Below are 25,121 nucleotides of genomic sequence, written 5' to 3' on the forward strand. Positions count from 1 at the left end.
AAAACAGAATCATGCAACATGTTGTTTACAAGAAACACTTTGACATAGAGATACACATACAGAGCAAAGGTAAAAGACTAAAGCAGAATTTATTATGATTCAGCTGAAGTAAAAAAAAAAAAAGGCAGAATAGCAATTCTGATTTCAGATAAATCAAAAGAAAAAATAGATCTAATTAAATAGATAAAGGAAAGTATATCCTGTTAAATGATACCATAAACAATAAAGTAGTAATGATACTAACTGTATATGTACCAAGTGGAAGAGAATCAAAATTCCTAGAGAATATATGAAGCCAGTTACAGGAAGGAATAGACAGCCAAACTATATTAGTGGGGGGCCACAACCTTCCCCTCTAAGAATAAAACCAATCTAAACACAAAATAAACAAGAAAGAAACTAGGGAATTCATAGAATTCTAGAAAAACTTCGTGTGATAGACCTCTCAAAAAAATGAATAGGGACAGAAAGGCATACACTTTTTTGAAGGACATGGCACCTACGGAAAAACTGACCATATTATAGGGCATAAAAATCTCACAATTAAATGCAGAAAGGCAGAAATAGTAAATATTTCCTTTCCAAACTACAAAGCAATAAAAATTATATTCAATAAAGGGTCAGGGAAACATACACTAAAAACAAATTGGAAATGAAATAATCTAATTCTAAAATTTGAGTGGGGCAAACAACAAATTGCAGGAACAATCCATATTAATTTTCCAAGAGAATGACAATAATGAAATTACATACCAAAAGCTATGGGATGTAGTCAAAACAGATCTTAGGGGAAATTTTATCTCTAAATAGCTACATAAATAAAATAAAGAAAGAGGAAATTAATGAATTGGACATACAAATAGAAAAAGAACAAATTAAAAACCCTCAATTAAATGGCAAATTAGAAATTCTGAAACTCAAAGGAGAGATTAATAAAATTGAAACTAAAAAAACTATTGAAGTAATTAATAAAACTAAGAATCGGCATTATGAAAAATCAACAAAATAGATAAGCCTTTGATTAATCTAATTAGAAAAAAGAAACAAATCAAATCCCTCTTTCCATGTAAAACTTATAATTCTAAATCTGATAATTTTCTTATGATATACTACAATTTGAAAGGCAGACTAAAGATCTGTCATCTTTAATTAGGTGATGATACGTTCCAAAAAAGTTTGGCCCCTGGAAGCAGACTCTGAATTGACAATTCCCTTTCCTTATAGAGAAAAAAGCTTATGGGAGAGAGAGGAGAGCTTCTTTATCTGATGAAGTAAAACTAAAAGATAGAAAAGTTCATTGTGTTTTGTTTTTTTGTAAGAAGACATGGTAGCTAGCCCTTAAGTACAAGACTCCAGTTGAGGTCTAGACAAGGGGTGAGAGAGACAGCTGAGGTATAACAGAGGCCAGATATAATACCCAGATCCCAGATTAATGTAGACCAAGCTCAAGAAAAGCAGGCACCACCGAAAGACATTCATATAAATTACCTGGAAATTTGTCTGTACTTTCCAAGGGCAATGTATAGACAAGCTTTTCTTCACTTTCTTCCCTTAATTTGGCATCAGGGATATGATGTTTAACAAGAGATGTTATTGTCTCTGAGTCACAGTTTTCTTTTTTTTGCAGACTGATGGTTTTGTTTAAAAAAAAAAAAAAAAGAAGAAGAAGAAGCCTTGGGTTTATATTGTATTTTTACCACCAGAACTTTGAAAAAATTTTAATGTTTTCTCTGTTTACATCATTTTATTACTAGGTTTTATAAAAAGATATAAAAGAAATTAGTAATATAATGATGAAACATTATGACAAAAAAGATTATTGCATAAGAAAATACTAGGATAAAAGAACTGGATAATGATATGAGGATGAAATTACAGCTGGGATCTAAAGGAGTAAATAGATAGCCACAGAGGCTAGAAAATCAGGAAATCATTATATATCTGGAGAGAAAAAAAAAAGAAATGCATAAGACAGAACCAAAATATTCAATGATATATGAAGAAACAGTAAAATGAAAAAATTAAAAGAATATAGTAGGTATCTACTTTCTTTTTCTCTCTGTCTCTCTCTTAACTTTATTTTTCTTGAGTTTTCTTTTGGGGGGAGGGAGATCTATGTTTTCTTTCACAATGTGACTTTTATTGAAATGTCTTACATTCTTTCACATATACATTCTTAATGGAGATTGGGGGTGGGGATAAGGGAGAGACTCTAGAACTCAGTTCTAAAAACAAATGTAAAAAATTATTCTAAATGTAATATTAAAATAAATTATTTATTATTAAATATTTAAATATTAAATAAACTTTTTAAAAGGTTGTCTTGTTGCACTTTGCTTATAGAAATATGAGAGTTTTGATGATTTGGGGGGTTTTTAAACCAGTTTTGTCATGTTTTGATTCGCTCTGTTGTTTCCTTTTTTCATGTTTATATTGCTTTCAGTATGAGCCATTTTACTCCTTAGAAAGTCCATTGACTCACTTAGCTTTTTAAAATATACTTTCTTTCTCAGAAATTAAATTTATAATCTTGAATTTTTCCTTCAAATATTTAATTTTTTCTCTTTTTTTTTAGTTTTAGTTTAGTTTTTTTGTAGAATTTTCCCAGTGAGATTTTTTCTTTGTATTTTTCATATATATACATATATATGTGCATATATATACACATAAACTATATAAAATATATATTATACAAATATACAAACAATATATACAATTGTATATTAGTTATTATCTTTATGTGACAGATATATATTTATAGACATGCTCTCTATCACTCGGCTAATGGTTTCTATTGGATTCCAAATCTTTTAGTAAATACATTTATATCATCCCACTCCACTCAGACTCTAACTAGACTTAAAGTTTCATATGAGCAAGGTATCTTATCTAAATCTTATATTTTATCTAAACCTAAATCTGCACACAGTATGTACTCAAAGAATGTGCCTTATTCACTTGCTTATGTAATTATGTAGTTAGTATATATCCTCACAGATTTTTCCAAAATACTATACCTTAAGTGATATCCAATCCCCCATTTCCTCTTTAGAAACAGAGAAGAACCAGCACATTTCATCTGCCCATTGGAAATAAATATTTTTCTATCTGAGTAGAAAGAAGTTAATGAGAAATTAAGTTAGGGTCTTTTCCATTTACTTCAAAGAAATAACAGTGAGAGAAGTAATTCACTAGCATACTGATAAATAATGAACTATGTAGTCTAGCAGCATTTAATATAAAAATTTAAATTTAAAATTCAGAATTTAAGCTGGAATTCATAGAAATTAATATATTTATTGTTTAATTATAACTTTTAGATTGTTTCTATACCTTTATAACTTTATTGTTATCTTGTTTCATCAAAATTAAGTCAGGAACAGCACCTTAAACTAAGATCTTAAAACCTTAAGATATATACTTAGAAAATTGCTTAATTTTTCAAATGAACATATATCAATCAAAACATCCTAGGTTTTTTAATAGTTAATAGGTTTTTTAATAGTTAAAATATAAAGTCTAATAGCTCTGAGGAAAACAAGATATTTTGCAATAAATTATTTACCTTGTTGCAATGTAAACAATTTTCTCTGAGAGTCAAAGTGTTACCGTAAAATAGATACACAATGCAGAGAAATAAATTTAACTCCAAGCCTGTCTCTGAATCCCTGCCAATCCTAGATTCTTTTGATGTCTTTCATTTAGTTCTCAATGTAACAATAATCTTAGAGGAGAACAACTGCTCTCACAAACTCTTAGCCACGAGTACAAATCAAAACTCACCAGCCAGTATATCAGCCTCATCCATGAACTGGGTACTCAAGAGGATCCCTCTTTCTGATTTACGTTCTTTTAAAATGTTCCATACTTGATGCCTCGAAAAAGGATCCAATCCAGCAGTTGGTTCATCCAACAACAAAACCTGTAGAAAATGAAAACATAAAAACACCTTTCCATTCCAAGGGAAATTCTTTCAGAAAAAAACATGGAAATTATAAAACATGTTTTTCAGTTGAACTTTTAACTTTGAAATATTGCATTGCATTTTCATATAGTTTCCACTTTGTCTATATTTTTAAAAAAAGAAGAGCATGAACTTGTACCAAATAACATTAGATTCTTCTATCAATTTCCATCTTTTCTTACTTGAGGATCTCCTAAAATGGCAATTGCAAAGGTCAGCTTTCTTTTCTGTCCACCACTTAGGTTTTCTGCGATGATATTTTGAATGTTTTTTATTTCCAATTCTGTAACAACTCTTTGTACCTAAGAGTAGATCAAATTAAAAGAGCAGATCAGATTAAAAACATAACAAAAACAGAGACTCCTTGGCTTAAGTTGTTTTCTTTTTGCTCTCCATTAAACATGGAATAACTTTTTCTCAAACTTTTTTGCCCAAACTTATTATGATTAAATGCAAATGGATATCTGAATAGAAATAGAATCAGATTTCCTTGTGTGAGTATTTTCCATCTCAATCACACCAATCTTAATGTGCTCCTACCTCTTGTTCTACCTTCTGGGACTGAATTCCTTTAATTTCAGCGAATAGCCTGAGATTTTCTTTCACAGTGAGGAAGTCAAACTGTACATTGAATTGTGGACAAATACCAATTATCTTTCTGATTTCTTCCAAATTAGCCTTGTCAGACAGTTCATTGTTATAGATGGTAGCAGAGCCTACAAGTGTAAGTTTAAACAGAGTTAAGGAGAATGAAGCAAAGAAGAGAATAAATGTTTAACAACATCTAGAATACATCAAATACTATTTTTTAAAATAAATGTTATCCTATTAGATAGCTTAAAATATTTTGTAACCTATTTTTGTTCATTGGTGGAAAAATATCTTACTTTATGTACTCTGTGAAGAGAAAATATAGCATAAAAATAGCATAAGAAAGCTTTTTTGAGGCCTGGAGAGACTTACATGAACTGATGCTGAGTGAAATGAGCAGGACCAGGAGATCATTATATACTTCAACAACAATACTATATGATGATCAATTCTGATAGACATGGCCCTCTTCAACAATGAGATGAACCAAATCAGTTCCAATAGAGCAGTAATGAATTGAACCAGCTACACCCAGCAAAAGAACTCTGGGAGATGACTATGAACCACTACATAGAATTCCCAATCCCTCTATTTTTGTCCACCTGCATTTTTGATTTCCTTCACAGGTTAATTGTACACCATTTCAAAGTCTGATTATTTTTGTGCAGCAAAATAACCGTATGGACATATATGCATATATTGTATTTAACTTATACTTTAACATATTTAACATGTATTGGTCAACCTGCCATCTGGGGAGGGGGTGCAGGGAAGGAGGAGAAAAAAATGGAACAAAAGGTTTTGCAATTGTCAATGCTGAAAAATTACCCATGCATATATCTTATAAATAAAAAGCTATAATAATAAAAAAGAAAGATTTTTTTGTGTTTCCCTTAAGGATAACCCAGATGCATGAGTTGAGTATTCTAATAATGGGTAAAAGACTTATAACATTTTCTTTGTCACCCTTTTTGGGGAATACTGCTTTTTCTTTTTTTTTTTTTTTTTTTTTTTTTTTTTTTTTTTTTTACCCAATCTTTCTTCTTTTAGATGTCTTTCAGAGCCTTTAAATTTTTGTTCTTGTTGGCACCAATGTGTATTTATTTTCATGTAATTATTCTGACCTAAATCTTCTTTTGAACTTCATCTTAAATAGCCAACTTCTTATTGGATTGTCTTAAATGATCTGATAGCAGAATTAGTGCAGTGCAGTTAATTAGAATTGGGATAAGGATGCGGGATTCAAATTTTGTCCTTGTCACTTGCTACTAATCAAATGATCATGGGTACTTGCCTAAAGATTTTAACTTCGTGTGCCTCAAGCACCTTCATAAGATTTGTGCCAGAGATAGTTTGCGAATTATTGACAAAAATCATATGTAAAGATATATAAAAATACATATGTATTAATGACAATTGATGGCCTTATTGAGAATGAGATATGTAGCCTCATGAATTCCCCTGACAGGCCTTATCTTTCTGGATTTGACTCAGTAGTGAACACTACTGAGAATCATCAAAAGATGTAGGAATAAATAATTCTTTATGAAGATTTCTGTGAGCATCAGCAAATACAAAGTCTATGAATAACTTGTATCTCATTCTTAATGCCATCCCACCACCTAGCTTGTCCCATTTCCATCTTAGCCCCAGGTCATCTGTGTAAAGCCATCATGGTTTTCCTGACACAGAATTTTCTGTGCTTTGTGATTTTTTGTGAAGGGCTATTTATTCACATACATATTTTGAATGCATAATAACCAATTTTAAAATTTTCCTTGGGGAACTGATCTCTTACCTTCTGTTGGAACAATCAGTCCACTAAGAATATTTAGCAGTGTTGATTTTCCTGCTCCACTGTGACCAAGGATTGCAGTGATCTGGCCTTTATAGATATCCAATTGCAAACCTAGCAGCAAAGTGAAAATGTCTTAATTTTAGATTGACATACTACAACTAGACATATTATATTCTGGAGAAAAGATCAGAATGAGAATATAAATTTATTTAGTACTCTAATAATCAATAATTTTATAGTATTTCCATATTTGCTGACAGTAAAAGGAGAAAAAATTTAGACAACATCAAGTATTTCTTCAAAATATGAAACATACATGCGTCAAGGAGATGCAGCAAATGTTTGTATTCACTACTAAGTCAATCAGAAATTTATAGAGGAGGGGGAATGATCATTTGAATCACTCTCTTTGACTCATCATGCTAAAAAAAACATGGAAGCACAAAGCCCTACTTTACTCTATTAGTAACTAAGAAAAGCATGAGAGCTTTATCCAGTACCTAAACCTATACAAATAAGTCATTATGAAACAGGCATACAATACTGATGGACTTCCCTGGGCAACCAAATTTTGACATGATCTTTCACAAGCCTTCATGCCTGACAGTATAAAAGGCTTCTATTAAATTGATTAACATCGTGTACAGACCTCTGTTCTGCTTCTGGTATTTCTCCTGGAGTTGTCAGGCAACAAACATCATATCAACCAATCCTTTGCCCCTTTTGAAGCCACAATGGCTCTCAGGCAGATGACCATTTTCCAGGTAAAAGATCATCCTATTAAGGAAGACTCTGCCAAGAATCTTGCCAGCAATGACTAAAAATGAGATTCTCCTTCATTGTCACATGACAACCTATTCTTTTTTTCCTTTATAGCGATGTCAGTGGAGACAGCCTTGAACTCCTGGGGCATAACTTCCTCTTACCATATAACACAGAAGATTTCATGAAGCTTTCATATAAGCAGCAGCTTCCCTGCCTTGTAAATCTCTTATAGAATAAAATCAGCATCAGATACTTTGCCACATGAGAGGATCTTAATGTCATTCAAAATCTCCTCTTCAATTAGAAGTACTGCTAGAGAGGGGTTTATTGTAACCTGAACCTGTATTCAGTGATGTCAACATTGTTTAAATATGGTCTGTGTACTTATCATTGATCAGTGTAACTCCATCAGTGCTGAATAGTTGAGATGCCCCAGAATTCTTTGGTCCATAGTCTTCAGAGTATTATAGAAATAGTCTGAATTGCTGCTATCAGTATAAAATTGAATTTCATCTGTTTTCTTAGTGAACCAAGAATTCTGCTTCTCTCTAAGCTTTGTTTATACTTTTTACTTTTGATGAAGTTGAAAAGAAACAAAACAAATGAAGAGACAGTGTTCAGAATCTAGGTAGGGGAAGAATAGACTAGAAGTGGAATGAAAACTTCATTTATAGATCTCAATATATTTCACTACTTTCTTCTTTGTAAAGAGAGGAATAGGGCTGGGAGGAAGAGAGGAAAATGGACAAAAAATATAACATAGGGAAATGTACAATCAATAATCATAATAATTAATAAGAATGGCATAAACTTGTCCATGAAACAGAAGAAAATACCACAATGGATTAGAAAGCAGAATCCAAAATATATTCTTTGCAAGAGAAACACTGAAAACAAAAAGACACACAGTTAAAATTAAAGGATAAAGTAGAATTTATTTTGCTTCAAGTAAATTTCCAAAAGCAAGGGTGACAATTGGAATTTCAAACAAGAATATAGAGTTAAAAGAGAGATAAAGGGGGAAATTATATTATCCTTAAAGGCATCACAGACAATGGAATAATATCAATAATTAATATATATTCATCAAATTATATAGTACCCAAGTAGCTAAAATAAAACAATTAACTTATAGGAAAAAATAGGCCACAAAACTACAATAGTTAGGGACTTTAAAGTGCTCTACTTTTATATTTAGACAAATCTACCAAATATTTAAAAATGAAATAAACTAAACCTCTAAATGAACTTTAGGAAAATTGGACATGACAAGATTCATCAGGGAGATTAGGCAGAAAATAGGGAGAGATTTAAAATGATAAAAAGTGGGACTCATAAAAGTGACATAATCAAACCTATCACTTAATAATTTCACTTTTGACAACTATATAGAATGTGGATTAGAGAGGCAATATTTAGAATGCAAAAAAAAAACTTATTAGGACATTATTGCAAAAGTTCAGAGAAAAATCTCAATTAAAACAGTGGCTATGTCATTGGAAAAGAGATGAATGTGTGAGAGAAATTATAGAGGTAGAATTGAAATGATTTGACAAGTTATATTAGAGGGAATAATAATTGGATATAATGAGAAAGTGCATGAAGTTCTTAGATTATGAGCATGCATGACTAGAAAGATAGTGGTGCAGTAACAACAAGATTATGTGATGATCACTGATAGACTTGGCAATGAGATGATTCAGGCTAATTCCCATACACTTGTGATGGAGAGAGCCATTTACATCCAGAGAGAGAACTGTAGGGACTGAATGTGGATCACAACCTAGTATTTTCACTTTTTTGTTGTTGCTTACTTGCTTTTTTTCTTTCTCATTTTTTTCCTTTTTGATCTGATTTTTCTTGTACAGCATGATAATTGTGGAACTACGGCCAGGCTAGTACAGCTCAAACCCAGTCACAATGCCAGTCCTAGTCCCAGCAAAGCAGGAATAGGCCTTGGATCTCTGCATCACTGCCAGTACTGGTGGTTTCTAGACTTCTCATCCCAGAGACATCAAAGACAACTTGGAAGGTTAACGGGAAAGATTTGTCTGTAGGGTAAAAGGGCCTTGGGAAACCAGCAAACTAGAAGTAGGTATAGGCAGTGGTGGCAGTGGCAGCTTCTGGAGGCCTCAGATTACAAGAGGTTTTTTTTTAATAAGCACTGAAGAAGGATTCTATTACTTTAGCACATGAGAACTTATAGCTCCAATAGATCAGGGACACTTCTAACAGTTCCAAGGCAGAAAAGATGCTTGTGATCAACAGTCTAAAAGAACTCTCTAAAAAGTAGCTATTTCTGCTATAAAACTTCAATTAAATGTCAATAAAAATGAGATTTTCCTCCTTACCTTTCAGAGCTTCTATTTTCTCAGAATTCCTTTTATATTCTTTTCTGATATTTCTGATTCTGAAAGAATAATAAAGTAAACATTCAATGAATTTTTCCCATCATTAGGACTGGCAATGCCAGCTCTGAATTCCAGAAGATGGATGTTGAAATGCCTAAAAACCATTCATTTCTAATATCTAAGATGTAGTTGGTGGTGTGGGGCTGAGTTTAGGAGAGAGATTAATACTCACTATGTATATATATATATATATATATATATATATATATATATATATATATTTGAAAAACATCTACTGCTAGTTGAAACTATGAGAACTGATGAGATCACCAAGCAAGACAGTATAAAAATCAAAGAAAAAAGGGTCCAGGACAGATTCTTGTGGGTAATCAAAGTTAGTAGGTATGAAACTGATGAAGACATAGCAAAGGAAACAGAGACATTGCAATCAAACAAATAGGAGGAGAAACAAGAAAGAGCGGTTGAACAAAAGTCCAGAAAGGCAGAATATCTAGTTGGCAAAACATTATCAATATTATAGTAACAAAGATTGCAGAGATTCGAGAAAGATGCAGGTTTAGAAAATGTATAATAATTGGTTGTTAAGTGATAGTTGGTAACTTTTAAATAGAAGTTTCTTGAATAATAAGGTAAAAAGACAGAACAAAAGGTTTAAAACTAAAAGGAGAGGAATTAGTAGAACCTGTGGAAGACAATTTTCTCAAGGAATTTAACCAAGGAGAGAAAAGATATAGATCAGTTGCTAGTAGGAATGAATGAATTAAAAGAGGATTTTTAAAAGAGAGTAGATGTAGGTATGTATACAGGCAACAAATGGAAAAGTCATTACATAAGAAAATTTTGAAGATAAAATAGAGAATGATAATGGAGGTTTTTAATTGGAAAATATGGGAGAGAATGAAATCAAGGATACATGTAGCAATTTACTTTGGCATAAACAAAAGTCACCTCTATATCAGAAATAGGGCTGAAGGAGGAGAGAGTGGGGAAAGATATCTGAGTGATATAAGAAGAGAGGGGAAGAAGGAACTCTCAGTGAATGACCTCAGTGTTTTTAGAGGCTGAGTTGAGGGTAAAGAGGGGGAGTATCATGAAAATTTAGAAAAGACATGAAAATTTCAAACCAAAAGATTTGAAATAGTTGTTGGTGTGAGTGGGATAGAAAATCGGTTTAAGAGGTATAAAAAGATTTCCTTGCTCTAGTGAAGGCTCATTATGTTATCTAAATTTGTACTGAACTGGGTCAGCATGATGTCTTGATTTTCTCCACATCTATTCAGCAATGAATGCATAAATATGAATGAAGGAGGTATATTGTGGGAGTAATCCAAGGTTGCAACTTGACAAGGTATGATTGACAATAGAATGAGGGACAAAGAATTCTAGTATATTGGATAGTGTTGAGTTGAACTAGTTCACCCTCTTGGTCAATAATAGAAAAGAGAGGAGGCTATATTGAACCAAAGATTTCTGAAATGGGAAAAAACTGAGGTTTGGAGAAAATGGAGCTCACAATAAGGATGACGAAAATGGTTGGAATCATCAAAGAAAGGGAAAGGTAGAATGATAAAGGATAATGATTTTAAAAAGAATTTAGCTTTTGCCTAAGTCTGGTCCTAGTATAATTGATAAGATTCATTAAATTCACACTAATGATGTTTTTATATAATAAATATACACTAATATTTATTACCTGAATTATATAATTCATTACCTGATGATTTCTTTCCCATGGAATTCTGGAAATATTGGTTCAAAAAAGTCAGAGTTATATTCAGGACTGGTCTCATTCTCTATGACTTTGTGCTGTTGACGTCGAGATTTTAGAAAAAACAGGGGAGAATGCCAGTATCCATATTCACCTAATTTAACAAGAGGATATTATATGTTGGGTCATATCACTTTAGCTAAAGGGTATTAAAGAGCTTATCAAGTGACTTTTGCAAAGCACAGGGGAATAAATGTAGGCACAGGTTGAAGGAGATGTTGTAGTAAAGAAAGAGATGGCTACCAAGAGAAGGGTACTCAAGGTGAAATGTTAACTCCTATAATTCATCAGCAGAGGATATGATTTACCTCCTGATACAAACAGCCAGCCTGATACAAAGCTGAGGGTCCTTTCTTGGATTGGAGTAGAACACAAAAGTGCCTAAATTTTAGGTATTTTTTGCAAAGACATTTGAGGTCATGGATTTTACCACTTGCTCTTTTCTTAGATTTTGTCTCATGATTTATTCTCTAAACATTGTAACTTTCCTGCAGTTGACTTGTTGAACACATATATACACAATATTATAAATTATATTATGCTTTTATATCATATATGTTGCATATTATGATAGGTTTTCTATATTGAATCACATATTGCATGTCAAATATACATGCTATATGTTGTTATACACCATAAGATATATATTATATGTCATATATTATGTATTTATGTTTTACAATACACATATTTATGTAAGTAGATTTCTTCCTATCCCTTTCATTTTAATATTATTTTGATCAAATTTATAAGAAATCCAAATCTCATTGTTAAATATTTTCTTATTATTTACCTGTTTACTTTACAAATTAGGTTTTCTCTTTGCCTTTGATAGGAAGCAGTGTTGATGGGAAACAATGTTGAAAAACTGCTAGTACCCATAAAGACTTCAGGTTTTTACTTGAGGCTTTTTATTCTTTGATAATACTTTCTAAGTTTTGTCTGTTTCTATTTAGTAGTCTTAAATACTTAAAGTTTCTAAAATTCTAAAAGATTAAGAATCCACTTTTTGTACAGCAAAATAACGTTTTGGTCATGTATACTTATTGTGTATCTAATTTATATTTTAATATATTTAACATCTACTGGTCATCCTGCCATCTAGGGGAGGGGGTGGGGGGTAAGAGGTGAAAAATTGGAACAAGAGGTTTGGCAATTGTTAATGCTGTAAAGTTACCCATGCATATATCCTGTAAATAAAAAGCTATTAAATAAATAAATAAATTTAAAAAAAAAAGATTAAGAATCCATTATGATTCTTAGGTTCTTGTTTCCTCCTTTCTCATATACCAAAGGCCAACATCCACATTTTCAGGGAATAAATTGTCTCAGAATAGCTGGAGAATAAAGAAGCATACTTCAGTCCCTTTATCTTTTTCTATAGGAAAGAAATCAACTCACACATTGACTACAGATACTTTTGGTTGCATTACCATGGTCTCATTACTGAGATTTAAAATTACTCAAAAGAGTTTGGACTAACAACAGGCAGAAAAGAAGAGATAAAGAATGACTACTTTTTTCCAACAGTAACATGTAGTTGGGTGAGCAGTCAATTGAGTTATTTCAATAGTACATATTTCTTGAACATTCATGATGGACCCCAAATTGAATAATACTAGATTGTATTTGTGAAATTAAAAATCTTTTAACTTCTTTATATGATTATGAATTGTGAAAACTGCAGATATCTAAAAGGAATTAATATTGCAGAGAACTCAAAGGATAATGAAGAGATGTCTTCTTGTATGTGTAAACGATGCTTAATGCCCACTTCCTATAGGGTGAAGGAACCTCTTAACACTAGAAAAACCGATACATCAATTATATAGATCTAATTATTTACTATAATTTCTCCTATTTGTACAAATATGAATATTATGAAGAGATATTGTGATTTTATTAGTCTACATGTACAGAGAAGAAAATGGCAAACCACTCCAATATCTTTGCTAAGAAAATTCCAATTGGGCTCACAGAGTCAGATATGATTGAGCAAAGATGTTGTAGAGGTTCTTAAAGAATGGTAAAAGACCTACAGGAGAGTCTTCAGTGTGATAGACAGATATTTTATAGAGCATTTACATGCAGATGGACAGCAATAATACAGAAAAAGAAAGTGAATATAAGTTGCTATTTGAACAGATGAATAGGGTGCACATGTAGAAGAGTATAGACATCTAGTAAAATAATAAAGAGGTCAATATTGTCCACTAAAATCCTATTCTTAATGTCTTACTATAGTTGGGAAGATAAAACTATACTCCTGAAGATAGGAGCACAAGTCCTACCATGTCCTACCATGCTGTTGTCATGAAGAAATGGATAATGGGACAAAAGTTCTCAGATCATGGGTTAACATATTCAGATGTTGGTGAGGCTTCCTCTAGAAATGCATAATGACATGTATCAGGAGCAAGGAGAAGAATTCTATTATATATTAGAGTATGTAGACATTCTGGCTTTTTTATTGTTTTCCTGTTTCATGGTTAAGAAAAATCTCTTAACATTAGAAGAACCAGGCACATCAACTGCATCATATGACACTTTTTTATTATTTGAAAATTTTAAAACATTTTTCTCTAATTTCTCCTATGTATGCAAATGTGCTTTAATGTAAATAATTACAAGCAGATATTATTTTACTTTGCAATAAAATTTTTCATCCTACTAGCTGTAGTTTCTTTGTCTTGTGGATTAAAAAAATGTATCAATTGATGTAGCTTAGTTCTTTGAGGTATGCTTAAATTCTAGCCCTTCTAATTTAACAAGTTCTGAGCTTAAACATGTGTGTGTATATAAAATGCCATAAGTAAGAGTCTAGCCTTTTTTCTCCACTCCTGGTGGTGACTGAGGCAAAAATTGTGGAAAGCCTGGGGAATTTGGGGGCTGGGTAGGGAGAGAAGTAGTACCAACAATCTGTTCTTCCTATCTTGCCTGATTCGTGACACATGGTGCCTCTTTTCATCTATATTTTACTATTAAGGTGAATGAAGATTGACTTATTGGTCAGACTAAGACCCTGTAAGTTTTGAAAATCTGAAACACCTACATATTGTCAACTAAAATCCAATCAGAGCTTGCCAGCAACTCGGCCCAATGAGCCAACACTTGAAAGATGATCTTTTTCAACTAATCTAGCAGTGAATCAACTAACTCAGTGGTCAAGACATCATATGAAAGCAAAGGAATGATACATCCAACAAAGATGCCATACTCTAAAGTAAACTTGATGGGATGAAATGCTAAATTATGTATTTATAATTCTGTTATTATTATACCTTCATAGTAAACATCCTTTTGTAAAGAAAAAAATGATGTAAATTGCTTATTGATGTTATCAAAAATGTCATCAGATTAACTTATATTGGTCAGCATTGGTGAATAATATTAAGGAGAAATCCCAGAACCTTCATTTGAAGGATTTTAGGGAATCTTTATACTTAAGGGCCAGGAAAAATATAATGATGTTATTACTAAATATCACATTCCTTCTTATTTTAAAATAGGGGTTCTTGGTGATCAATGGGAAAACACATTACAACTTTATTTTCACTAACCTTTAACAGAAATATAACATTTCCTTCCATAAAAAATATTATTTTGACAAAGGATTCATTGGTTTCAACAGTTTGCCAAATGGGATTATGATTTTAAAAGTTAAGAATTGCTGTTCTAAATTGTTAAATTCATTCCTGACTCACACAGTAGTGAGTCAGATGAAGCAGACAATGATTTTGAGATATTTAAAAAATCTTACTGCCAATTATAAAATTAAAATGTTTCAGAAACTTGAATGTTCCCATTAGTTCAAAGAAAAACACTTTACCAGTATGAATAAGTAACTGTTTCAAAGTAATCTTTAAAAATAGAAAAAAACATTCCATAAATATATAGCAGTAGAAAGTCAAAAGGTGACTCCATGAAGAGGGAAAATTTGCAAAGAATTCAAGTCTTCATTTCTAAGAGGTAAGAACAAAGAAATTGCTAAGCCTGTACAGATAGTATTTGCAGTTGTCCTCTATTAAAGTTAGGGATATTTCTTAATAAATAGGCAAAAAAATTTTAAAGTTGTAAATGATTTATGAAATCATTATTACTTACGTGGTAAGATTTTGTCAAAATAAAGTGTCAGTGCTAAATAAAGGATAGTATCAAAAACCAGCATAAAAATTGTTGCTATTAACACATGTGATCTCCCTGTGGGGTCATGGAAAGCAAAACCTTTCAAGTCATAGTCCAACCACATGATCTGAAAGTACAATAAATGCAAAAGAAAACAATATTATTGGGGAGGATTAAAGAAGGAATAACTCTTGATAGGAATTGTAATTTGCACTTAAAATGACTGTCATCAAAGTAAATATAAATATTGAAGTTGACAACTTATGGTGGTTAGAGCATTGGACTTGGAGTCAGGAAGCCATGAATTCAAAACTGTTAATCACTAACTAGTTGTGTTAACTTCTCATTTTTCTCATCTATAAGACAAGGGACTTGGAGTCAATGATCTCTAAAATCACTTAGAACTTTAATTCTATTACCTTATAATCATTACTAAGATTAATGATATTGTTATTTACTAAAGAAAAAAAGTCACATATAAAAGATAATGGAGTAAACAGAACTATTTGAGAGGTTTAATTTACTAATGAAACCTTGTTGTATTAAGAATCATTGAGTACTTTAAGAAAAATGAATCAATTTTGATTGACCACACCATAACCATATTTGTTATTATAAAGTTTTTGTTGTATCATTTCAGCCATATTTGATCCTTTGTGAAGCCTTTCGCAGTTTTCTTGGCATTATACAGGAGTGGTCTGCCATTTCCTTCTCCAGATCATTTTTTCAGATGAGAAAAGTGAGGCAAACAATGATTTGCCCAGGATAGTAAATTTCTATGGCCAGAGTCATTTTCATGAGCTTTCCTGATTCCAAAACCAGTGCTCTATCCATGTCACAAGTACATAATTGATTTCTTTATAAAGAATTTCTAAAGCATGTTTCAGCTCTTTTAAGTTATGGAATATCTCATCTTTGGCTAAAAAGTACTTAGTTTACTTAAAAAGGATCTACCATAGCAACAGTAGATGAGAATGGATTGGGAATTCGAATGCCTGAAATTTTGAAAATTAGAATTATCATCTAGTATCAATTTTTCAAGGTCATTTTTATCCTCCTATTATAAATATAATGAATGAATGAATTATCATACTGACTTACCTGGATCATTCCATGAGTAAAAGCAAAGGGACTCAAGAGACATAAAATCCATTCCAAAGATTCAGGAAGCTGTCTGTGCAATGAAATAAATCCGAAACATCCCCAAAGAGCAATAAGGAAGAGTGTGATTGAGCCAGTAAGTACAGGTCTCTTTATTAAAACACACAACATGAAAGCAAAAGCTACCTAAAGTAAGAGAAAAACTCCTGTTAGCAGCTGGTTCTTTAGGAGATCTTAAAAGTCTCAATGAAATAAGGATGTTGGCTTTATAAACTTATCAAGTTCTCATCCTCAGAAAGAATGTCTCACATGAATACAGAAAACAGAACAGAATGGAAATAACTGCAATGGCTCATATTTTATTCTACATACTTAAGACCTGAGTAGAAAAATTATATTCAGTTGACTCAAATAGGAATTAATATACATACTCAATTAGAGGTGTTTAAATCTATCTTGCCCTGCAGGAAAATAGGAGAAAAATGGGATATGGAAAGTGGGAGGATGATAACAGAGAGGGTATATTGGGGGAGGGGAGTGCTCAATAACAAAATACTTTTGAAGATGGCAGGGTGAAAGAAGAGAGAAAATAAATGGGGGAAAATAAAATTAGCAATAGTAATTGTAAAAAAAAATTGAAACAGGTTCTCTGATAAGGGCTCATTTCTCAAAGATAGAGAGAAGTGAATCAAATTTGTAAAAAAAAATGTCATGCCCCATTTTATAAATAATCAAAAGATATGATCTGTGCCCAAAGAGTTGTAAATTCATGCATATCCTTTGACCTAACAACACCATTATTAGACATGAATACCAAGAGAAATTCAGAAATAAACAATAGCAACAAAAAAGGAAAAGTACTTATATATACAAAAAATATTCATAGTAGCTCTCTTTTCAGGTCAAAAATATTGGAAATTGAGGGGATGATCAATTGGGGAATGCTCAATAAACTGTAATATGTGTTGGTGATAAAATATTATTATTTTCTGGGAAATAATGAGCAGGATGCTCTCAGGAGAAAAAGCACCTGGAAAGTCCTCCATAAACAAAATGAAATATACTGTATACAAAGTAGAAGCTGGGATGACCAGATATTCTGAGTAGTACAATCATCCATGTTTACTCTGAGGGACTTAGGTTGAAAAATCCTGTCCACATCCAGAGAAGAAATTGATTGTGTCTGAATACAGATTGAAGCATTCTCTCTTTCTCTTTCTTTTCAACTTAATTTTTCTTGAGGGTTTTTATTTTCATTAGGGTGGGAGATCTATTTTTTTATGATGACTTTTATGGAAATGTGTCTAATTTCACATGGGTTTCTTAATTATGGGTAGGGATTAGGGAGAGACCCTAGTACTCAAAAATCTTAAAAAAATAAAAAAAAAGAAAAATTGTTTTGAATGTAATACTATGAAAAGTATTAAATAAATATTTTGGGGAGAAAAGAGAGAGAAATAATATTTAAATTACCAACTCACCAAGGAGAGACCATAGAAAAAGAATAGAATAAATATCACAAAGTAGCCAGTGACAAATACAAATTCAAAACATGTTATGGTGAGTGCCAAATAAGTGGCAATAATAAAGATGAATCCAGCATACAGCACACCCCAGGAAAGCCTATGGTGAAAACAGAGCATTATATCAATATTTTACATGCAGTTCAACCTTTAGGAAAAGGTAGGAAGACATCAACATCACTATATGTGAAACACTTATTTTTATTTTCAGTGGTAGAAAATATTTCTTCATGAACAATTTTTTAATTGTTAATCTCCTCCCCTTCAATATAAATTCATTCCTTTTAATCAGTTATTTGTAAACATTTTTAAAATATGTTTCCTCTTCAATAAAACTTTTTATTCATATGAATTGTAATTATAAAGTAAAGTAAGTGGATTTTTAAAAACAAGCTATAATTTATATTGTGCATTTGTATACACAACTGATTTGAGTTTTGCTCATCCAGTTCTCATCTTGGTAGGTGAATGAATCAGTTCTGTGATTCATTCATTATTTGAGACATTTCACATAACAAATGCCAAAAGGTCATTGCCATAACTTTATTGGTTCCATCTCCTCTTTGACAACAAATATTATAGTATGTTATTCCTATCCTGGCCCCAATCTTACTCAATAAATTCTGATTTCTTTCTATCACTTTCTATCACTTTCAGGATAAAATATAAAATCTCTATTTGATATTTAAAGCCTTTCATAACCTATTTTCTCCACTTTGATAGTCCCCTTACATTTTATGTTCTCCATGCCCTACCCTGCCTTGAGTTCTATCTTTGCCCAAAAAATACTCTATAATCTTGTTACACTGGCCTCCTTATTGTTCCTTTCATAAGACTTTCCAACTCCTTTGTGAACGAATCCAACCATTTTGGAGAGTAGTTTGGAACTATGCTCAAAAAGTTATCAAACTGTGCATACCCTTTGATCCAGCAGTGTTACTACTGGGATTATATCCCAAAGAGATTATAAAGAAGGGAAAGGGACCTGTATGTGCACGAATGTTTGTGGCAGCCCTTTTTGTAGTGGCTAAAAACTGGAAACTGAATGGATGTCCATCAGTTGGAGAATGGCTGAATAAATTGTGTTATATGAATATTATGGAATATTACTGTTCTGTAAGAAATGACCAACAGGATAATTTCAGAAAGGCCTGGAGAGACTTACATGATCTGATGCTGAGTGAAATGAGCAGGACCAGGAGATCATTATATACTTCAACAACAATACTATATGATGACCAGTTCTGATGGACCAGGCCATCCTCAGCAACGAGATCAACCAAATCATTTCTAATGGAGCAGTAATGAACTGAACTAGCTATGCCCAGAAAAAGAACTCTGGGAGATGACTAAAAACCATTACATTGAATTCCCAATCCCTATATTTATGCCCACCTGCATTTTTGATTTCCTTCACAAGCTAATTGTACAATATTTCAGAGTCTGATTCTTTTTGTACAGCAAAATAACGTTTTGGTCATGTATACTTATTGTGTATCTAAGTTATATTTTAATATATTTAACATCTACTGGTCATCCTGCCATCTAGGGGAGGGGGTGGGGGGGGGTAAGAGGTGAAAAATTGGAACAAGAGGTTTGGCAATTGTTAATGCTGTAAAGTTACCCATGCATATATCCTGTAAATAAAAGGCTATTAAAAAAAAAAAAAGACTTTCCAACTCCTAACTACATGCATAGCCTAAGAAAGGCTATCTTCCCAATGGAATGTTCTCTCTCATCTATACTTCTTGGCTTCCATAACTATCTTTAAGTCCCAGCTAAAATTTCACCTTCTACAGGAAACAATTCCTGTGCCCCTTTATTTCTAATATTTTCCCTCTGTTCATTATTTCCAATTTATCCTATACAAAGTTATTATTTGCATGTCGTGTCCCATGTTAGATTTTGAGAGCATGGACACATAACACAGGGCACTTAGTAGACACTTGATGTTTATTACCTACCTTATTCATGAGATTTGCTTCTAAAAGATTTTTAATTATTTCAAAATCTCAAAAATTGCCCAAACTTTGATGCCACTTCCCAAAAAGTTGATTCAAAAATACTTTGACCAAAGACCACGTCACTGAGTCTCTCTCTAAAGTTTACATTCTCAGGAATGGTTTTGATTTCATAATTTTTGTCATATTTCTTAAAAATCAGTCTTAATACTTTGACATCACATAACAAATATGTGAATATGTGTGTATAAAGATATAGATAGATAAATATACATATACTTATGCATTTAATAACAATTAATCTTCTTCCAGCTGGGCTAAGCAATTCCAATTCCTTAATCTATATTGATAAGTCTTTCTTTCCATGATTTTTGTGTATTTCTATCCATTTTTTGTGGACATCTAGTTTTGCCACATTCTTAAAAACCTTATGGTGACCTTTTTCAAAGTAGGTAACTATGATTTTCTGTCTTCTGCTTATCTCTGTTCATTATTTGTCTTTTCCACAAGGAAGTAAAATAATTATTACTTATAATTATTGAATAAATATTGGAAATAACAATTTATTTACCAAAATGCTGAATCTTGGAGACCCATCATTTTCATCCATTCCTTGGCTTTTTTCCTCTCTTTTGTAACATTGACTGATGCAAAGTATATCAGTGGGGTAAATGAAATTACATAGAAGAAACTAATGAGCTCATTGATAGCTATGCCTTTAGAAATAAAAGGTAGCATCTTCATTTTTATTCCATTGAGTGCCATCATTTTATCCATCACTGAATGGTTTGTTGTGATCTAAAATATAATATTAATATACAGAATTATCATCTCAAATATAGAAACGCACAGGAAGAAATAACCAAAATGCTCCAATTAATTATTTTTAATTTTTAGTCTTATACATTCAAATGTATGTTACACTATTAAAGCATCAAATATCATCTTTTGTCAATATCCCAATGTTCCTCATATTATTGATTTGCCTTAATTCTTGGGATCTTTTAATTATGCACTTACTTCTATAATAGCAGCATTTATGGCGGCTTGAAATGCAACAAAACCATTATTCCAATATTTTTCAAGAAGACATTTGGTGCCTTGATAATATTCATAGCAATGAGCTTTAAACAAGAAGAAAACATAAGCTATCATGAGAGAAAATATGGTATTGAAAAGAAAAGACATTAAAACCGGGTCAACGGAGATGGGTAAAAATCCTTGTTATGCTCTTTTCTTTTTGCTATCTAGCCTTTTGTTTACACCTCTTCTCTTGGTCTAGAGTGGCATTTAATATATGGATATATACACACATGTGTAAGTACAAATATACATATTTATGTATCAATAACTTGTGTGTATATTACATATTATATATATATATATATATATATATATATATATATATATATGCTTTCCTGCATTACAAATATACTAAACATGTAGGAGCTGGTGAGGTCATCAAGAGAGTACATATAAAAAGACAAGAGAATAAGATCCAGCCTAATGTTGGGCAACATCTAGTGAGGGTACGATTTGGATAACGAGCCAGCAAAGGAATTGAGGAGATAGAAGATAGGTAGACAACTTGGAAAAAGTATTGTCATGAAAAGCCAGAGAAGAGGGAGTATTTACAAGGAGAAGGGGTTAAACAATATCAAATACAGCAGATAGGCCAAGGCAGATATAAACTGAGAAAAAAAATTGTCGGATTTTCCAGTTTGGGTTCATCAATCACCTGTAGATTTCACTTGAGCAATGAAGTCAGAAACCAGATTACAAAAAGCTGAAGAGTTAATGAGAAGAGAGAAAATGAAGCTACAAGTATAGAAAGATTTTTCAGGAATTTAACTGAAAAAAAAATAGAAGAAATATGAGATAATAGCTTGAGGGGATTATAAAGAAAATTGAAAGTTTTTTAAGCAAGATGAAGTCTTGGGAATATTTGAAGGTGATATGGAAGGAATCCTCAGATAGAAAGAAGTTTAAGATGAGAGGAAGGGATAGCTAACTTTGGAATTCATTGTAGAAGATAGGGGCAGATAAGAGTGAGAACACTTGTAAAGGGATATACCTGGGAAAGGAGAAAGTTCAGAAACTAGAGGGAAGAAGGAACAAGGGATTTTAAAATGAAGAGAAAGAAACAAAAGAGGGTTTACCTCGTATGGGCTTAATTTTCTCAAGTAAGAGATGAGGTGCTCTCCAGAGAGAAATGGAGGAGTGTGTGTGTGTGTGTGTGTGTGTTTGTGTGTGTGTGTGTATGAAAACTTTGAGATTAGAGATTTATAGAATGGGCCCTTCATTTTTCCTCAGATGATCATGTAAAGTTCTGTGCTTCCCTATCTGAGTCATTACTTCAGCTCACCATAGGAAATCTGTATTCTCAGAAGTCTATTATAATTGTATTGCAGATAGGAAGATGTTCAAGGAAGGGAAGGGTATGTGAGCTGTGTGAATGAAAAAGACGAAAGAGAGTATTTATGACATATTTTAAAGGTAGAATGAGATAGACTTTCAATTGATTGTGGGTCATGAGAATAAGTGATTATATGACAACAGGATTGTGAACTTGGGTGACAGAAGGGAAGATAATGCTGTAAATGGAAAAAAGGAAAATTCAGAATGGAGGAATTTATGCAGATGAGGTGGGAGGGTAGAAAATGGAATCAATTCTGTAATATACATTAGAGACCAACCATTTAAATATGTGTGTGTATATGTGTGAGAAACAGATAGTGAAAGAGAAAGACAAACTGACAGAGAGGCAGCCCAATATAGTGGACAGAGCTTGCCTTAAAACTAAAAAAAACTGGATTCAATTCCTGACTATGTTATCACTTAGTTGTGTGACTAAGTTAAGTTCTCAGTGCTCTAAACAACTCTCTAATTTGCAGAGAGGATATTGACCTGCATTATTAAAATTTCCTTGGCAGTGAATTCTCTATACAAAGAAACCATATACTCATTCCCTAGTCACACACACACACACAAACACGTGATTAACAGTTTGTTTATTACCCATGAGAGGAAGCTATCCTTTCTTTTTTAAGAACTCATCTGTATAATGTTTGGGCTAGCTATCTAGAGGTCCTTCAGAAGAGCCTTGGTCTCAGCAGGATAGACACCAGGAGAATGTTCAGGAACAGAGTTTAGAGTCTTTATTCTGTCCCAGTCTTGATCTTAGCAGAGGAGTGCAGGAGGCGGGAGAGCTACCATGAGGATAGTCAAAAATGGAATGTTCCTTTTCCAATCCTCTCAGCCCTTAAATACCTCAGTATGGCTACATCATTATAGCACACTATGTATGTATGAACTAGAGAAACATTACATCACCATGCTAAGTACTAAGTATATGTACACTAAAGAACCATCATCTCATCAATTTCACTGAATTAACACCTTGTTGTAAGCATCCTTGTTTCAAGCGTACTTCTCCAAAGTTCTGACCCTCTACACATCTGGATTCAGAAATTAAATATATCATTCCCTCTCTATCATATACCTCCTTCTTCCAATCACCTATCAGCAACCTTCCATGGCTAACTTTTTTTTCAAGCATCAGAAAATTACCTGTGAGATCTTTGTTTTCTTCAAAAAATGGAAGTCTGTATCCCATAAGAAATCTTAATTCATATGAGAAAGTATCATGAAAGATGATCCCCACGATTTCAGTCCTGTTCTGTTCAATCATTACATTCATAGCTTCTTGATTTACAGCTTCAAATACTTTTATTCCTGCCATGCAGAAGGAAAAACCAAAACAAAACAAAAAATTTGGCAAATGATTATTAGGTAACTCTTTGAATATCTAATTCTTTATAAATCCCTGTCTATGAAAGAAAGCTGTTATAGAGAGTTCAAATTTGTATATAGGGGCAGAGGGCCTTTCCTTATCAGGAAAGTTTTACAGGAAAAATTAGTTGGTATATTTCACTCTGTTAATATTACAAATAAGTTGGGCCACCTAAACATTCTATAACATTTGACCCAGTTATAAAAAAGTCGTTCAAATAGATAGAATATAATGGATTTGAAATTTGGAGTGTCTTTAAATTTCAATATGACTAGTTAAACCCAAGCACTTTGCAAGGCATTGATGGGTAGAGTAGATTTTGTAAAACCAAAATAGCTGTGCATTTTCATAGCATTTCTAGATGACACTTACACACAAATCTAAGTGATCAAAGAGAAAAGAAAATGGGCTGATTGTCAATTGGTTATGACATGCTTTTGCTTTTATTTTCTCTAGAATTATTGTTAGCCCAATATTAGCCCAATACAGAGAGTGCAATAAGGTTGCTTATCACCTTTGCTGTTATTTCAAAATTAACATGTGAAATATGTTTTCAAATCTTCCTTTGACATGATTTCTTTCTTTTAAAAAATTAAATATTCATATTAGACCTTTTCTTGCCACATGTAAGCTCTATAAATGTTGTATTTCTATTAAATTCATACCCATGATTGAGCAAGAATGTCAAACCCAATTATAAATTTAAAGATGTGAAACTATAGTTCTATTCACCCTATCTTGCCATAAAAATCTAAGTTTAAAAATTAGAGGAGAAAATTTTATTTGGAATACTGAACTCTCTCAATTGGACCATACTTAGTCAATAGGGTAAAATATACACCAATTTTTATTGGGTATGAATTTAACTTGATTTTGAATAATAAAACACTTAGGAAATTATATAAACAATACATTTTATATTGAACCCCACTTTAAACATTTGTGTCTTTTGTAATAATTAAAATAATAATAGCAGGTATTCCCACTGGGCTGATAGAGAACGCACCTTTCATAAAAGAAGTTGCTCTTATTTTATTTATTATCTGTTGAGTTGTATCAAAGATAGGTGTATATGCAACTGCAAAATCAGAATCATTAAATTTATCTATGTGCCCAAGCTCCACAGGAGGCATTTCGGAAACCTGAGCTTCAAATGTTGAAAATAGGAACAAATGAAGAATTAAAAGCAAAGAGCCAAACAATTCCTATGTAACAAAAAAGAAAAGTGAAATCCATTAGAATGTTTGTCTAATTAAACATAATCACAAAGAGGTGAGTGATTACCAAACACTTATTTAATCCCCTTGTATCCTTTCTTCCAAATAAAATATTCTCAGGCAAAAAAAAATTTGAAAAATAG

At 32.1% G+C, this 25,121-nt stretch overlaps 1 protein-coding gene across 4 annotated transcripts in view; it reads right to left on the reverse strand.

Annotated features, from left to right (window-relative positions):
* Positions 1–25,121, reverse strand: part of LOC100932031 (ATP-binding cassette sub-family A member 9-like) — a 95,752-nt gene that overhangs the window by 64,688 nt on the left and 5,943 nt on the right. For 2 of the 4 annotated variants that reach the window (XM_031965706.1, XM_031965710.1), the window contains exons 3-17: positions 24,768–24,966; positions 23,539–23,703; positions 20,989–21,092; positions 20,540–20,766; positions 17,966–18,107; positions 16,485–16,670; positions 15,363–15,510; positions 11,205–11,352; positions 9,470–9,528; positions 6,354–6,464; positions 4,505–4,680; positions 4,147–4,266; positions 3,784–3,922; positions 3,018–3,108; positions 1,489–1,628 (exon numbers count right to left, since the gene is read on the reverse strand). In XM_031965706.1, the coding sequence (XP_031821566.1) occupies positions 1,489–1,628; positions 3,018–3,108; positions 3,784–3,922; positions 4,147–4,266; positions 4,505–4,680; positions 6,354–6,464; positions 9,470–9,528; positions 11,205–11,352; positions 15,363–15,510; positions 16,485–16,670; positions 17,966–18,107; positions 20,540–20,766; positions 20,989–21,092; positions 23,539–23,703; positions 24,768–24,966 (2,155 nt within the window). Of the gene's footprint in view, positions 1–1,488; positions 1,629–3,017; positions 3,109–3,783; positions 3,923–4,146; positions 4,267–4,504; positions 4,681–6,353; positions 6,465–9,469; positions 9,529–11,204; positions 11,353–15,362; positions 15,511–16,484; positions 16,671–17,965; positions 18,108–20,539; positions 20,767–20,988; positions 21,093–23,538; positions 23,704–24,767; positions 24,967–25,121 lie in introns of those variants that run through there. The other 2 variants (XM_031965707.1, XM_031965708.1) reach the window with 2 other exon arrangements.

The sequence above is a fragment of the Sarcophilus harrisii genome, chromosome 4 (assembly GCF_902635505.1).
Source record: "Sarcophilus harrisii chromosome 4, mSarHar1.11, whole genome shotgun sequence".
Lineage (NCBI taxonomy): Eukaryota > Metazoa > Chordata > Mammalia > Dasyuromorphia > Dasyuridae > Sarcophilus > Sarcophilus harrisii.